Consider the following 16,733-nt stretch of genomic DNA (forward strand, 5'->3'; position numbering starts at 1 on the left):
AAACAAACTCGCACATGAACATTCATAGCAGCATTATGCATAGCAGCCCAAAGTAGAAACAACCCAAATAGCCATCAACTGATGAGTGAACAATATGTAGCATAGCCATAAATGAAATTGTATTAAGGCATGAAAATAGTAAGAGTACTGATACATGCCAAACCATGGGTCAACCTTGAGAACAGTATGCTAAGAAGCCAGACACGAAAGACCACATGTTGAATAGTTCGTTTTAGAAGAAATGTCCACATTCGGCAAGTCCATAGGGAGAGCAGGTAGAGAAGTGGTTGCCAAGGGCTGGGAGAATGGGAGAACAGGCAGTAACTGCCAATAGGTATGGCGTTTCATTCTGGAGGTAATGAAAACATTCAGAAATTAGGTATGGTGAGAGTTTCACCACCTTCCAAATAGACTGAAAGTCACTGACTTGTACACAAAATGCTGAATTTTACTGTTTATGAATTATGCCCTGATGATGATAATAAGGCAGCAATGTGACTTTGCACAGTCCCATGCCCTGTATTTTCGTGAAACAATGTGTCTCAAATTAATAACCAGTGGCCAGAATATGATGCTGTTAGCCTTTTGTGAACAATATATTGGATGAAAAAATTAAACTCGGGAAAATTTTGGTAGCAATGAGGTATAGGCGAAGAAAGTACCTCCTAGGGAAGACATGACACGAGAATGAACTGGAAAACGTGGGAAGAAGATTTGGGGGCAGAGGGGGACTACCTGATCCCTGGCTTCAGCCCTTACAGCCAGGAGACCTTGGGCCAGTTACGGACCCTCTCTGTGCCTTGGTTTCTTCATCCTCAAACCAGGGAAATGTAATGCTTTCCTCACAAGTCGATGGTGAAGGTTAGAATTAATAATGTATCTGAAATAATCATCCCCAAACTGTGAGGAAGGTCGATGACAGCAGTGGGCCCTCAACCTGTTTCGCATCTGAGCGACTTCAGCAAATCCATTCCATGCCCCACCTCTGCCCATTGAATCAGAATCGCTACAAGTGAGGACTGTGAACTTGATTGGTACCAACCCTCCCAGATGACTCTTCTAAGGATTCCCTGCCCCCCCCCCCCGCCTCCAGGGCGGGAAACACTGAGCTGTGTAACTTTTACCCAAAAGACAAAAGTAGGACAGAGCAGAGCCACAAGGACATTTCCAATCTGTTCTCTCAAGCAGAGGAGGAACTGTTGGAGGACCCTAGAATGGAAAGGGACCTGGCGCGGCTGACCCCGTTTTCACCTCATCCGGTTTATGGCACAGACACAAGCCCTTGGGGGCATACGCCTGAGGTACCCGACGGTCCACCTTGAAATAGTGAAAGCCCTCATTTCAAATCCCGGCTTGCTTTGAACGGAAGTTAAATTTACCCTCTTTTGCTCACGGAAGGGACCAGTCTTCCACAAGCCTTTTACCTTACCAAATTTAATCATATCGGGATTAATGCACATTTCAACAGAGAAGTTTCAATGAGAAAGCCTTATAAATATTCTAGCCACTCAACAAGAAACCAGAAAATTAGCAAGTTCAGGACAGTTCAGCCCAATAGATCACAGGCACTGAGACATGACTCCTGACCTGAGTTACAGGGAGGTCATCTTTCCTGTCGTTTGACATCATGCCGACTAATGAGGTGGGAAAGCAGCTACCCATTCTCAGATCTGGGTCGCTCTTGCCTCCAGACTGTGCCTGACGTCCTGACACCATAAGCATTTCAGGGATTCTCTGGAAGAGCCCAGCCGGCACTTCTGCTATTGGACGTGCATGGAGCTGGGTTAGTAGGACAAGGGAGCGCTCTAGAAGCAAAGCCAGGTCACAGAGAGAGAAAAAGAGCACAGTAAACGGGACAAATGCAGGATAAAGACAAATAGGTGTCTCCTACTGTTCCAAAACGCAAAGCAATCACTTACTTGCTCTTATAAAGAAGAAGCGTTTGTCGTATTTTTTTCTATTTTTAATTTGGCCAAGTAAATTACTGAACGTCCCCTTCTTCAAGTTTTTTACTTTTTGCTTATGGACAGTAATATTACCTGAAACGATTATGATGAAAATAAGATGCCGTTCTATGTAGACAGCACTTCTTAGCAAAATGCCTGGCACAATAATACTCAATGAACTATTACTGTTATTATGATTACTATAATTAGCACTGCAAAACGCTCCTCCCTGTGACTTCAAGTATGTCATGTAACTTTTGCGAGCCTTCCGTTTCGTCAGTTTTAAAGTGAAGGAATTTGACAATTTTTTCTTTTTCCTACCGAATGTCAGGTCCCACAAACACCAGAAAGCAGATTTCTTTAAAGCCTTTGGTGGCTCTCACGCCGATATCATTCCACAGCATAGTTGGAGGACAGCGTGGGACGGGGAGCAGATGAGCTTCCAAAAGTGGCTGATCTGGACCTCCATCCTGCAGTGTGACGGGAACGCTGGGCCGCACGTGCTCACACCAGTTGCAGCCTTAACTCAGGCAAGTCCAGCAGCTAACCTGAAGAGGCCGATGCCACAGCGGGCCTGCCAAGTCTCAGGCTCACAAGACCCAGTTGGCATCGGATGCTGAGAAGGTCAGGAGAGGGTTCGGGGCATCGTTTTTCAGGGCATGAGGACAAGTCAAAGAGATCTATCGAGCAACGTTCCATGAAAACTGCCCTGGATCCCAGTCTGTTCAATATGTAGGGGAACTGAGGGAACGTAAAAAGTAGCGTCACGTTTAGAAATCTTTCCAAAAGAATGAGCACGACATGTATTCCGGGAAGTATACCTGAACTATTTTAATCATTCTGACAACTCAGAAAGAGCTCTTGTGGTACTAGAATGAGATCCACGAGTGAGAAATATGACCTATGTCGTTTAGTGACGTTAAAAGCATCCTCATCAAACATGTGAACAACATTTTGATGAACAACATGCAAAAAGCAACCAAGAAATAGAGGAGGACTTCGGGAGGCAGGCGTGTTCAACTTGACTTAACTTGCTGCCCCAGTGATGGAGAAGAAGCCAACGTGACACAAGGATACAGCAAACAGAATATTTAGAGTTTCAGGACAGAACACATGTTTTTAAATGAGTTGTTCATTCCTTTATACGATACTCTGCTGTTGTCCTACACTTTTTAATGGATATAGAAAAAACGGTAGAAGAACATCATCATGAGAGTCTAAAAATTTAACATCTTTCACTTGTGGAAAAACCTTAAGCTCTGTTTGAATTTAAGGAGAAGGTTGGGTGACTTCATGACAGCCCTTAAGAAAATAAAACTTGTTGGGAAACTATTTCTGCCTTGATGCTTTTGTAAACATACAAGAACGAACACTGAGAAACTGTTCCGCTTAGATGTGTCTTGGAAAGAAATATTTGGGTACTATCAGCACAAGGGTAGACACCTCTTGAGAGTGGCTGCTGAGGGTGGCCCCATCGGTGGTGACTTTCAGAAGAGACCAGGGGGCCTTGTGTATCCTCGCGGCCTAGGCAACTGGAAGGCAGGGGCTCCTAAGATTCCATGACACCCCCCCACCTTCCAGTTCTGTTATTGCAACTCCAGACCGTTACCTGGCGCGCTGGCTCCTCCCTCCGTCACTCGTGTTGGAGTGTGAGCTGGAGGCAGTGCCTTTGGCTCTGAGCTCTGGCGTCTTGAACCTTGTTTTGGGGGTTACAGACTCTCAAGTGCTGTGGGGTGTTGATCACGTTGTTGCCGACAGTAAGTTAAGAATTCCTGACTCCTCACCCCTCAGTCCTCATTAAACCTATTTGCTTTCACTTGTTTTTAACCCATTCTGTGTTTGGGTCTCTTCTCCCCAGTCCCCGCCCTACCTCTTCTGCCCCACGTCACCATGGCAGTTTCTCTCGGCCCTGTGTCTGATCCGGGGGCCGAAATGACCCTCCTGGAAATCAACCAGGAGCTTCAGTCCCAGCTGGAACAAAGCAAACAGGACTTTCGAGACCTCAAACAGAAGTTCCTTGTCTCTGAGTCCACTGCCTACATCCTGGCCAACGAGCTGCAGAAATACAGTAAGTCCTACAGGGTCATGGTCAGCAGAGGGATGAGTGACCACCGTGTTCCCCCTAAGAAACTAAAAACTCTCCAGACCTTTTCTTCTGTTCCCTGAGGCAAAATAAACTTCATTCTGACCACAGTCCAGGGAAGGTACAAGTGGGTATTTTACCCTCAGTTTGCTGAGCATGGACAAACCGAGGCCCAAAGAGTTGAGGGACTTTTCCAGATTGGCAGTGAGGTGTAGGGTGGGATTAGGTAAAATCCCAGTGACTGATTCCTGGTGCAGGCACAGAACTGCGTGTTTCACTCTGGAACAGGCTAACCTGTTTCTCTCAGCATCCTCCGTGTACGGAATCAGATCCTGCAGCACTCTTGGCCTAAGTGTCCGGGACTAATGAGCTCCATCAGTTCAGGCTTCTCTGAGGTCCCACTGGCAAAGCTCTGTGCTCCTTACACTGGGGAGATGGGGTGATGGTACACACCGGGGGAAGCAGGTGATGTTCCCTGCTTTACAGGAGCCTGAAGACGAGTGTGCTCCTCGCTGACACTGTGGTATCCATGAGTGACGTCATCCAGCAGAGACGACCCTGCTGAGCGGGAAGCCGTGCTTCCTGAGCACAGGCTTTTCTTTGAGGCCAAGGAAGCCACTTTGCCTCTTGGGGTGAGGTAGAGGGTGTCTCTGGGGAAATGAGAGAATCCGTACCCCCTCTTCTGTGTCTCTTTGAGCTGGTGAACCTTTGGTGATGCAGGACTGCCAGCAGGTCCGGGTGACCTTGAGGGTCTGGGCTGTGAGACATGGCCCAAGTGAGAATGACGCTAAGTGGGGGTGGCCACCAGCCCAGTAAAAACTCAAACCAGTGTCTGGGGCAGGCCCTTCCCTCCCACAGTCAGCCTCGCAATTGGAAGCTCAATCACCTGTTCAGTAAGAGGGGCTGTGGTCACGAAAGGGATCGTGAGAACAGGGCCTCGTGCCAAACAGAGTGATTAGAAGGGATCTCGACGACTCTGAGTCTGGATGGGTGTTATTTTCCAATAAACCACCGTGGGAGTGGTGAACTTCAAATGACTGACGCAGAGAAAAGTAAACATTGAAACCTGCAATTTAAGAAAGTGAAGAGATGAGGTTTTGAGAAAGGACTCAGTTTTCCTTACAGCTTTTTTTTATAGGCGTAACATAACTGTAGGAAACAAATTTTGAAGATGATGAAGAAGAAAGATGTCACCCAAGATCTTGTGGCGAGGTACCACAGTGCATTGGTGAAGACTGAGCTACTCTTCCTGGGCTCAGATCCAAGCTGTGGCTTTTTCTGAGCCTCACGGTTTCCTCCTCCGTTACTATGGCGCTGTCATAGTGCCTACTTCTTTGAGCGGTTGCAATGAATCACATGAGTTATTTCTGTAAAGTTACTAAAACAGTTCTTGACACACAGGAAACACTATTGATTAGTTCTTTCTTGTACTACTTGGAATTGAAAACAACTTCTTCAACAGCCTGTGCCTATTTCCTTCAGGGACTGATGGTTATGCCTTGTATTTTTCAGAATTGCATTCATATACAGTTATATTTCATCGTGAAGGTACTTGTCCTTGAAATTCTGAGCTCAGAGGGCCCAACAATCAGTAGGCCCAGGGGCCTTCCCGAGCACACAGGGATCGCCACTTCATGCCGCTGCTTAGTGTTTTACTCAAGAGGCTGCAAGTCTTGGTACAGTGGCCCAGGACTCGGGGTCAGTCTCAGGGCATGTGACTTCTGACCTTGCCAAACGTCAGCTAATCTTGTCTGGTCACTTTCTCTGCCTTGGAGCTTCTCTTTGCTCAGCTCTCAAATGAGGAGTGACCAAATGCCGTGTATTTGGGAGGCTGAGCAATAGAAGGTGGAAATCTCAGTGGAGAGCCTGGTGCTGGGGTTCTATCTCCCTCTGAGAGAAGAAGATGGAGCCTGCCTCCTCCCTTGCAGGCAGTGACCCCAGCAGCATGGCCAGCTTTCCACTGAGGCTGGCCTCTCTGTCTTTCCTCAGAGTCTGGAGCGTGCAAAGACATCATTGAATCGGTGCTGGGGGAGAAGCTGCAGTTCCAGGAGGGGAAGCCCACAGAGAAGCCAACGTTAGCGGAGAAGCTCAAGTAAGGGGGGCTCTGTGCTGGGCGTCTGCTGGGAAGTTGTAGGCATCTCTGAAGGGGGCAAGGAGCAACTCTGGGCCAGGAGAATGGCCCAAATTTTCATGGCAGCCACATGCATACGAATTTGCATAACACCATTAGAGAACAATAATTGGTAAACTATGGACTCCAATTACTCAAAGGTTCCTTGAGTCTTTTTTTAAAATAAAACTTATTGAGGTGAAATTCACAGAACCTAAAGTTGGCTACATTCGAGTGAACCATTCAGTGGCATTTAGGATATTCAGGATGTGGTGCAATCACTACCGCATTTACCTTTAATCACAATCACCTCCTGACTGACTACAGTTTGTCAGACTTTCTCTGAAAAAAAGCTGTCTTTCTAAAGGTTTTGAGAAACCTCCACACTGTTTTCCACAGCGGCTGCCCCAATTTATATTCCCAACAACAGTCTAGGAGGGTTTCTTTTTCTCCACCTCTATGCAGAATCTAGAAAACAAACCAAACCAAACAAACAGACTCATAGACACAGGAAATAAACTGGTGATTACCAGAGGGAGGAGGGGTTGGGGGTGGGTGAAATGGGTGAAGGGGATTAAGAGGTACAACCTTCCAGTTACAAAATAAGTAAGTCATGGGGTTGGAATGTAGAGCACAGGGACGGTAGTCCACAATATTGGAACAACTTTGCATGGTGACAGTCTTACATCTATTTCGTTTACCCGTTCTCAAGAGTTATATTTACATCGTCCACAAAAACCTCATGAGACATTAAACAAAATCAGCTTTTATTCTAAGTTATTACTCTTGTTGACAAATTTTGTAACAGAGAGAACATGAGCTCATTTGACGAGTAAACCCAGGCTGTATGTCTGCATTGTATCCACTGCTGATAACTCTGAGAACATGTCTATTTTAAATCAAACCAGCACACTTAAACAGGCTTTTATTTCCCAAAGTTCATTTTAGATCCTGTTAAATAGCTTTGTCTTTTAGAAGGTTCTGTCTGTCAATTAAAGACTGTGTTCCGTTCTAAGAGATTTTGAATCCTCTCTTTGAAGGGTGACCCCTCAGGTGGACTCGTCTGAAGCAGAGGTTCCCCAGAGTGGCCATTATAATTCCAAATTATCTCAAAAGTTTCCCTATTTTCAGCTGTTTAGTTTCAGATCAGGCATTTTGGGGGAGCTGAAGTGGCAAATCTCAGTGAGAGAAGAGAAAGAAGCAGCAGGCTTGGCTTCTGCCCTGGCATGTTTAATTATTCAATGATTTTTTCTCTTAAAGAGGCAGTAAAATATTTCTTATTTTCTTTAGAAGCATCAAAAGATTAAAACAGGCTTCCTGTTGTAGCTGGCTTGTTCCGATTGCATGTATCGGTTTGAGTAAACTGAAACTGCCTCATTTTGGCCATTGTAAAGTGAGATCTCCTCTACCTGTTCCATTCGCAGAGCCTGAAGGGTGGGTTTATGAGCTCTTGCAATATCAGGCAAGGGACACGTTCCCCAGCGACACATAATGTTTATTCCCACTACAGAATCTACAATGCAATGCAGCAAAACAGATGTAATTGTTTTACAGAAGGTCTATTTACATACACCAACTTGGACAAACCTTTATCTTAATTTTTTCAACTCTTGTACCCCTAATTACAACTTATATTAGAATTTCACTCACAAGTTTCGGTATTACAGTGTTATGTAGGGAATGCATTCTCAGCTAGGCATAATATTTATTCCCAAAAAAGCATCCAGGCAAAGTTGACATAATCTCCTCATGTAATATTAGGGTAAACACTTTAATCTTTATACTTGTACCAACCTGAGCAGCCTAATTGTTGCCCCAAACAAGTGTTGATAGGTTTCTCGCTGTGATTTCTGCCTACTGACTTTTAAAATTTTTTTCAAACTGGAAGAAATAGAACAAGTTTGTCTGATATTCTTGAATGTTGGGGGCCAATCTGGGGTCCCTTTAGCCCATCCAACCTTAGGCAGTGTTTTAGTCAAAGCTTCGTTTTGACTGTATTTGTGTCTGTTCTATTCACCCTGCTCTTTCTTTTTAATGACTAAAGATTGCCATCCTGTTGGACTGAGTGAGTTCTGTCACTCTTCCCTTCCTCACTTCTCTTTGTTAACTTGATGTTTCCATTTGCATCTGTGAGACCACAAGAAGCTGAGACCCCAAATTTGATGACGTTTTTGAGATTAGTCGTTGTATTTTCCTTTTAATTTGGTCTTTTCATAGGGACCAGTAAAACAGCTCTTTATGAAGAGAGCTCTCTAAAAGTTTTCTAACTTAAGGATCCGTTGTTTGGCCATCTTCTCTCCAGAGTTTCAAGAATATTGTGGTCAAACAGTGTCACAAAAGAAAATCATCCCTTTCAGCCATTGGCTTCTAACTATAATTAGACCATCTACTCAGAATTAACCCCAATGGGCTCTGCTTGGTGACAGACAGCATGTTTCCCATTCCGATACACAGCGACAGAGAGACAGACACTCAGATCCAGACACAGAAATACCAGACACCAGTGAACCAGTTCCCAGATGGAGGGTAGAAAGTCCTACAACTGTTCCCACTCCAAATGCGCGCCCAGACGGCCCCTCCGTGAAGGGAAAGGACCCGAGTTGGCCCTTCCGTGAATGGAGGGGACCCCAAAAGAGGGGAAGGAAGTTCATGGGCATCTCTGAGGCAACTTACTCTATTTCAGAGTCCATCGACTTCCCAGAAGGAAGAAGCAGCCAACAAACCAATCTAGAATCTGTTTCCTCGCCATAAGAAAATGGGCCTAGGGTCAGTGGCTCCGAGGCAGATGGAAAGTACTGAGGGCAGTCCCTAGGGCAAATGACCGAGGTGGCTGCAGGACTGCTTCCCAGGAAATCCCAGTTGGCCTGGGGCCATGGACCCATGGGCAAGAGCCTTCTGGTTGGCTCATCAGATTTTACCACCTACAGACATCGGTTCTTTACCCGCCACACAAGAGGGGCCCAATAAAAACTGGAACACCAGGCTTAAGGCAAGGAGAGGGTTGTTATTTCGGGTGACATGAGCCAGGAGATGAGAGGGAGCCCTCACATTTGTCTCATTTCATCTCGTCTCACCGAAAGAGGGGACGTGAGTGTTTTTAAAGGTTTGTGAGGATTGTGGCTGCTTGTAGATGGTGGGGGGACTCAGTGGCTTTGCTGGTCGGAACTTTCCCACCAGCCTGCATTCGGCCTTGGGACACTGTTTGCAGGGGGGAGGAGGAGGTGATAGGGAACCCAGGTGCTTTGTCTCCATGGTGGGTAGAGTATTCTGGAGCCAGGGAGTAAGCGTGGAAAGAGTGCTTTGGTTTTAGCCCCACATATGCTGGGTTTAATGGAGGCTGGCAGCAGCAGGTCACCATCCATGTGCCAGAATTCTGCTACAATAGCTCCTTGGGGATGTTCTCACAGAAATCTCCATGAAAAATCTTATCATCTATGGTTCGACTCTTTGCATGTTTAAACGGTCTCTTCTGTGCCACCTTAGGAAATATGATGTCCTAATCCAAGATCAGGCTCAAGAGCTGGCCCAGTTACGGCAAACGATAGAGAAAGGCAGAGAAGTCTCTGTGCTCCTCAAGCAGCACCTCAGGAACCTTCTCACCCACGATGACCCTACCAACTTCCAGGGTCAGGGCTTTCAAGAACGACTGGCTGAGGGCCGCAGGCTGGTGGAGCGCCTTGCCCGAAAGCTCAGCCCAGGTAAGGCGGTCATAGGCCCTGACTGCACTGAGCTGCTCCAAGAGATTCCACTCACGAGGATTTTTTTTTTTTTTTAACCAGTTGTTCTGGTTTCCATGTCCCATTTGGGGCCATCACAGGAGCAGCACTGGCAGGGTGGGAACAGAGAGGAGAAATGCACTGGGTACAGGCCACAGTGGTCCAACTAGAGGTTTCTTTCCTGATGGACGGTGAATCACATTAATTGATTTTTGAGTGTTGAACCCCCTTTTCATAGCTGGAATCAATCTCACTTGGTTGTGGTGTATAATTCTTTGTATACTTTCGTGGATTCAATCTGTCAAATCTTGTTGATGATTTTTGCACCTATGTTCGTGAGACTTATTGGCCTGGAGTGTTCCTTTTTGTAACATCTTTGTCTGGTTTTTGTATTAGGAGAATGGTGACTTCATAGAATGTGTTAGGATGTATTCCCTCTGTTTCTATGTTCTGGAAGAGATGGTAGACAACTGGCCTAATTTCTTCCTTAAATATTCGATAGAATTCACCAGTGAATTTATCTGGGCCTGGTGCTTTCTGTTTGGGAAGATTCTTTTGTTGTTTCAATTTCTGTAGTAGATATAAGCCTATTCAGATGATCTGTTTCTCCTTGTGGGAATTCTGGTAGATTGTGTGTTTCAAGTAATAGATGCATTTCAAACTTCAGGGCACAGATTGGTTCCTAACATTCCTTGATTATCCATTTGATGTCCATGGGATCAGTAGTGCCAGTCCCTCTTTCATTTCTCATATGAGTAATCTGTATCTTCTGTCTTCTCATTCCTTCTCAGCATAGTGCCTGCCCTAGAGAATGTTCCATGTGAGCTTGAGAAGAATCTGTGTTCTTCCCTCGTTTGATGAAGAATTGTAGAAGTGTCGATTCTATCAAGTTGATTGATGGTGCTGTTTATTTCAACTCTATCCTTCCTGATTTTCTGCCTGCTGGATCTCTCTGTTTCTGACAGAGGGGTGTTGAAATCTCCAACTGTAATACCGGATTCATCTACTTCTCCTTGCAGCTCTCAGTTTTTGCCTCAGTTATTTTCGTGCTCTTCTCCTAGGTGCACCTTAAAAACTGTTATGTCTTCGGAGAATGGACCCCGTTTTGTTACGTGACACCCCTCTTTATCCCTGATCATTTTCATTGGTCTGAAGTCTGCTTTGTCTGAAATTGTTTGAGCTACTGCAGCTTTGTTTTGATCAGTGATAGCGTGGTCTATCTTTCTCCATCCTGTTTCTCTTATTATATCTGTGCCTTTTTATTTAAAGTGGATTTCTTATACACAACATCTAATTAAGTCTTATTTTTTCATCCGCTCTGACAGTCTATCTTTTAATTGGTGCATTTAGACCACTGACTTGGAAGGTTTTTGTTGATAGACTTGGATTAACGTCTACCATATTAGTTACTGTTTTATATTCATTGTTCTTTTCCTGGTTTCTTTTTTTTGTCTTCCACTCTTTTTCCGTCTTCTCTGGTTGTGAAAAAGAATTTTACGTGATTCCGTTTTTTCCTCCTCTCTTGGCATGTCAACTGTACTCTTATTTTTTCTTTCTTCTTTTTCAGTGGTTGCCCTGGAGTTTGCAATGTACATTTAAAAATCATCCAAGTGCTCTTTCAAAGAACAGTGTACTGTTTCATGGCTAGCACAAGTGCCTAATAACACAGTATTCCCAATTCATTCCACCCATCCGTTAGAGCATTACTGTCATTCATTTCACTTATCCATAAGCTGCTTATCCAAATCCATTATTGCTACTATTGTTTTGAACTGTTATCAGTTAGATCAATCAAGAAAAAGACAAATAAATTATTGTATTTGAATTCATTGCTTCAAAATGCTCTTCCTTTCTTTGTGTAGATCCCACTTTCTGACTTATATCATTTTCCTTTGTTCTGAGGAAGTTCTTTGAACATTTCTTGCAAGGCAGGCCTACTGGTGACAAGTTCCTTCAATTCTTCTTTGTCTAGGAATGTTGTCTTTTTCTCTGGCTGATGAAGGATTATTTACTGGATACAGAATTCCAGGTGGGTGGGGTGTCTTCCTTATACTCACTTCTCTTCTTGCTTGCATGGTTTCAGAGAAGTCTGATATACCTCTTATCCTTACTCTTCCCTGGGTAAGGTATTTTTCCCTCTGGCTTTATTTAGACTTTTCTTTTGTCTTTGATTTTCTGCATTTTGAATATGATATTCTTTCCTAGGTGTATACATTTTGGTATTTCCCTGGTTGCTATTCTCTGAGCTTCCTGGATCTGTGGTTCAATGTCTATAATTAATTTGAGGGGATGCTGGCCCCACGGCCAAGTGGTTAAGTTCACACGCTCCACTCGGCAGTGCAGGGTTTCACTGATTCAGATCCTGGATGCGTACATGGCGCTTCTCATTAAATCATAATGAGGCGGCATCCCATATGCCACAACTAAAAGAACCCAGAGTAGAATGTACAACTATGTACTGGGGGGATTAGGGGAGAAAAGGCAGAAGAAAAAAAGAAGATTGGGAACAGTTGTTAGCTCAGGTGCCAATATTAAAAAAAAAAAAACAAACCTTTGGGTGGCAAAAACTGAAGAAATTTTTAGGAAATTCTCAGTCATTATTGCTTCAAATGCTTCTTCTGTGCTCCTTCTGATAGTCACGTTACACATATTTACACCTCTTGTTATTGTTCCACAGTTCTTGGATCATCTCTTCCTTTTCATTCTTTTTCCTCTTTGCATTTCAGTTTTAGAAATTTCTCTCGATATTTCTCCAAGCTCGCAGGTTCTTTGCTCAGCCGTGTCCAGTGTATTGTTGAACCTCTAAGGCACTCTTCATTTCTGTCCCAGTGTTTTTCATTTCTACCATCTCCTTTGGATTCTTTCTTAGAGTTCCCATCTTTCTACTTACCTTCCCCTTACGTTCCTGCATGCTGTCCACCTTTCCCTTTGGAGCCATTAGCATGTTAATCACTGTCGTTTTAAATTCCTGCTCTAGTAATTCCACCATGTCTGCCATATTGGAGCCTGGTTCTAACGCTTAGTTTCTTTCCTCAAACTGTGTTTTTTTTTGTCTCATAGTGTATCTTTTAATGTTTTGTTAAAAGCCAAACATGATATACTGGGTAAAGGATTTGAGGTAAGTAGGCCTTAGTGTGAAGTTTTGTCTTTATCTGGCTAGGGGTTAGGCTGGGTTTCCTGTTTATTGGAGCTGTAGATGTCAGAGGCTTAAGTCTCCTCTGGAATTCTTGGTTTTGTGTTCTCAGCTCTCTTGAGTGTCCCTGGTGATTTCTGCTTAAATGAGGCCTGAGAACGTGCAGTTCTTTCAGTTGTATCCTTTCCGTTATATTCCCCTGTTATCATCTAGGATCCCTATGGATGTGCTGGTAAGGTGTGTGTGTGTGTGTGTGTGTGGAAACATTCTGTAGTCCTATGATCAGGGCTCAGTCTTTGAGTCAGCCTGGGTCCCTGGGCTGTGGCCTTCACAAGAGCTTCTCAGGGTTCACCTTCCAGGTGCCCTCGATGGAAAAGGAAGGCTAGAGGGGCTGGAGTTGGGCATTTCCTTTCCCCAAGGTCAGTTGGGCTGTGGTAAAATCCCAGTTGGTTAGGCTCTGGTCAAATAGTTTCTTTGAGAGCAGGCTTTGTCAAGAAAAACAAAATGCTCTGGATCTATCTCCCAATAGCTACTTTCATCTCACTCTGCCAGAGGTGTAAGGAGAGTCTTCTCTAGTCTTCACTGTGAGAAACTGATAGGGCTCCTGGACAGAAAACTCTCCAGAACTCTTGGGTTTCTCCCACGACTGGGCCCCCTGATGCTTTTAACTCAAACTTCTCCACACTGAGTCTCCAGCAATTAGTCAATTACATGCTAAGTTTTCCTCCTCTGGTCCTGGCTCCTGCCTAGGTTTCTGCTTCAATAGGTTGTAATTCTCTTTGTTTGCCTAGCCTGTTTGTATGTCCAGTTTGGGGGGCAGTGGTTTGCTCTCTGACCTTCATTCTCTGACGGATCGAAGAAGAGTGGTTGATTTTCAGTTTGTTCAGCTCCTTTCTTGTTGTGAGGACAGGAGTGATGACTTCCAAGATCCTTACATGTGGGACCAGAAACTGCAAGTCTCTTTAGACGTCTTGAGGGGAGACTGAGAGGCTTGTTTATGGTCTCCTTAGAGAAAGTTCCCACTGTGCCTGAGAGCCAGCTTTACGTCAAGACAAATGATACAGTTGTAGAAGTCCAGAGGGAATCTGGACAAGTACATGGTGATCTTGGGAACAAAAGACATGTCTAACATTTTTTCCAGTTTCACGTAGAGCACGCCATCAGGGAAACTGTGTCTGATGGATCATAAGAACAAGAAAGGGCATTCATTTAATACAAAGAAGAGACCTTTCAGTATGATTCTCTCAGTGTATCCTGAAATTGTAGTTGGGGATTTATGTCTTCATGACCAGACAGGCCATTGTGTTTACAATGGGTGGCAGGGAACTCCTTAGTGCCTGCTGGACATTTCTGAATTTGGAATTTCTGAATTTTTCTGCAGAAAATCATGCAGAGGAGGAGAACAAAGAAGAAAAAGCATCAATGGACCCCAGGTAACAAGGAATGATCAGGGCCTGGAAGAGGATGGGTAAAATAAGAGGATGGTTCCCAAATAAAGACCGAGAGGCCAACACTAGCCACAGATTTCTAAGGCAAAAGTGACAGAAACTGCTGGTTGAATTATTCCATTCACTTAAGCGATCAGGAAATAGCCTTCTACAAAGGTTGTCATTTGCTTTTGTGATACTTGTTATACTTTTGTAAGGGAAATTAACCCGTCTCAGGGAATTTGTCGTAGTCACAGAATCCATCTGTTCTCTCCTCTGTGGCTAAACCTAAGATGAGATGGATATCTGCTTTCTGCATGGTGGACTTTAGCTTGTTGGCATGCATTTCATAGCAAGAAACGTAATTAGACCAAAACAATCATGTCCCGTCACAATATTGATAGAAAGAAGTCTAGAAGGCACAAGGTCTCTGGGCATCTACAATGTGTCAGGAACGTGCATTCCTTGGGTGGCAGTATGTAAAATTCAACACCATTTCTGCACGCGGTTGAGCCACTGTTCTGGTTCTCTGTGTCTGCTGAGTGCCATTGCTGTACCATCCAGGTAGAGTTGATTCTCCTTCCTCATTGAGTGCTATCTGGCCAGTTCACTGAGCGCCCACTCCCCTCTCTCCTGCCCTCAGGGGCAGCCAGACCATGCCCTCATCATAGGAGGATTGTTTTCTTTCTCTATGAGGGGACTGTCCCTCACTTTCTGTGACCACTCTCTCTACCACCAATCAGGACCACCTGGGACTCTGGCATCCGATCCTTCTTGGTTTCATCATTTCCTTTTCCCCCTAGCCTGAGCACAGAGCTACAAGAAAAAGAGAGTGTGAATGAAGCCCTGAAGGGGTCAGTGGATGAAGGCCCTGTGACTTCTTCCAGTCACCAGTACCCGTCTGGTTCCCACGAGCCTCCCAGCACCAATGTTTTCTTGTCTGAGGAGCACGAAGACTTCTCTGCTCTGGTTGCAGCTACTGAGTACTCCCATCAACAGGAGAAGAAAGCTCCAACAGGTCTCCCAGGTAGTGTCCATAGTCATGTTCCCCACGTCCCTGTCCAGGTCAAGATATGTCATCTCTTCAGTCTGGCCCGGGAGACTTAACATGGTTTGAATCAGAATCTAGGACTCAGTTTTAAGCACACACATCAGGTGGGTCAGGTAGTTCAACACTCTTCCGAGTCCCAGGCCAAATCTCTGTCATCCCCGTTACCATGCCCGCTCCACTGCAAACAGCAGTCTCTGTCTCCTCTAAGTTGGTTTATCCTCAGTAGGGAGCCATCTAAGCGTCAAAAGATAAACACCTCTTGAATGTGTCTGGAAACTTACCACCCAGGGCGTGGTGTGAACCCTGGCACCCCCCACCACTTTGAATAGCAAGAATCCTGTTCTCTAGGTGGCACCATAGATTCTTTCCTCTTTAGGAGTGATTAAATTCCATCCATCAGTCTAGTCTCGGTGTAGAACTTCCTCCAAACCAACAGCAGCCAGCATATCTGATGGAATGAGAGCTGAATCTTGCCACAGCCTTTCCAGAAAGCAGCTAGATGAGCTCCTCATGACCTCGGGAAGAATGCGTTGAACTCTTTGCCCAGGTTCAGGGAAGAGAACTTTGTTGTATTGATCTGCCAATTCAGAGACAGTCTGCCCTATGACTCAGGAAAGGAAGCCTGGTCCCTTTTCAGAAGACACAACCCGAGGCCTCCTGGAATATTCTGACACTATCCTGTTCTCACGCTGAGAAGACTTATGTCCCTGTGTTGAAACAGGCCCCTGGGTTGGTAACGTGTCAAGAAGCAACTTTTTATGATGACTGGCCCTGTCCAAATTTATTTGCAGAAACTCAAAAAGATCAGAAGGATGAGGAAAGAGATGAGCCAACAGCCCCCAGGTAACTGATAATCCTGGTTGTGAAAGCAATGGTGACATCTGAAGATCTCAAATCCAGGGAGAATTAGAAAGTGCCAGGAGACCTATTTCATCCCATCACACTACCACGAATCACCCCTTTTAAGAATGCTGTCTGTCTTCTTGGGACTTGTCCTGTTAGTTTCCACTTGGTATTAATGTCTCAAGTTTAGGGACCTAGAATCAGCTTGACACAAGGCAAACTAACCAATCTTAGAGATTTCCTGCACTCAGGGAGACCACGTGTCCTCTCTTGTTTGGGGAAAACTAAGATAAGTTGCATAACTTCTGTCTGCGCATTTGGCCTGTTTAACGGTGAGGATTTCATAGCACGACATACAGCTCGACAAAAATGTGTCTGTGGTATTACAGTAATGAGAGAAACAGGCCTAGAAGGCACGAGATGT

The 16,733-nt window shown here is 44.8% G+C and overlaps 2 protein-coding genes across 17 annotated transcripts in view; one reads left to right on the forward strand and one right to left on the reverse strand.

Moving 5' to 3' along the window:
* Window positions 1–16,733, reverse strand: part of LOC123288002 (cationic amino acid transporter 4-like) — a 60,518-nt gene that overhangs the window by 8,306 nt on the left and 35,479 nt on the right. For 6 of the 16 annotated variants that reach the window (XM_070516264.1, XM_070516261.1, XM_070516262.1 and 3 more), the window contains one exon: window positions 11,285–16,043. The exons of 8 other annotated variants lie outside the window; for them this stretch is intronic. The gene's annotated coding sequence lies outside the window, so the exon portion shown is untranslated. Of the gene's footprint in view, window positions 1–11,284; window positions 16,044–16,733 lie in introns of those variants that run through there. 2 more of the 16 variants (XM_070516257.1, XM_070516256.1) reach the window with 1 other exon arrangement.
* On the forward strand, window positions 3,837–6,856 carry LOC123288232 (putative NBPF family member NBPF5). The gene is made up of 2 exons (XM_070516281.1): window positions 3,837–4,014; window positions 6,019–6,856. The coding sequence occupies exons 1-2, from the start codon at window positions 3,837–3,839 to the stop codon at window positions 6,123–6,125; spliced, it is 285 nt and encodes a 94-aa protein (XP_070372382.1). The 3' UTR covers window positions 6,126–6,856.

This window comes from Equus asinus, chromosome 8 (genome assembly GCF_041296235.1).
Source record: "Equus asinus isolate D_3611 breed Donkey chromosome 8, EquAss-T2T_v2, whole genome shotgun sequence".
Taxonomy (NCBI): domain Eukaryota; kingdom Metazoa; phylum Chordata; class Mammalia; order Perissodactyla; family Equidae; genus Equus; species Equus asinus.

Excerpts from the sequence above, each read along its gene's own strand:
- LOC123288232 (XM_070516281.1), top strand. The coding sequence starts at position 3,837 with ATGGCAGTTTCTCTCGGCCCTGTGTCTGATCCGGGGGCCGAAATGACC. Across the intron at positions 4,015-6,018 it reads CAACGAGCTGCAGAAATACA|AGTCTGGAGCGTGCAAAGAC; the intron begins GTAAGTCCTACA and ends GTCTTTCCTCAG.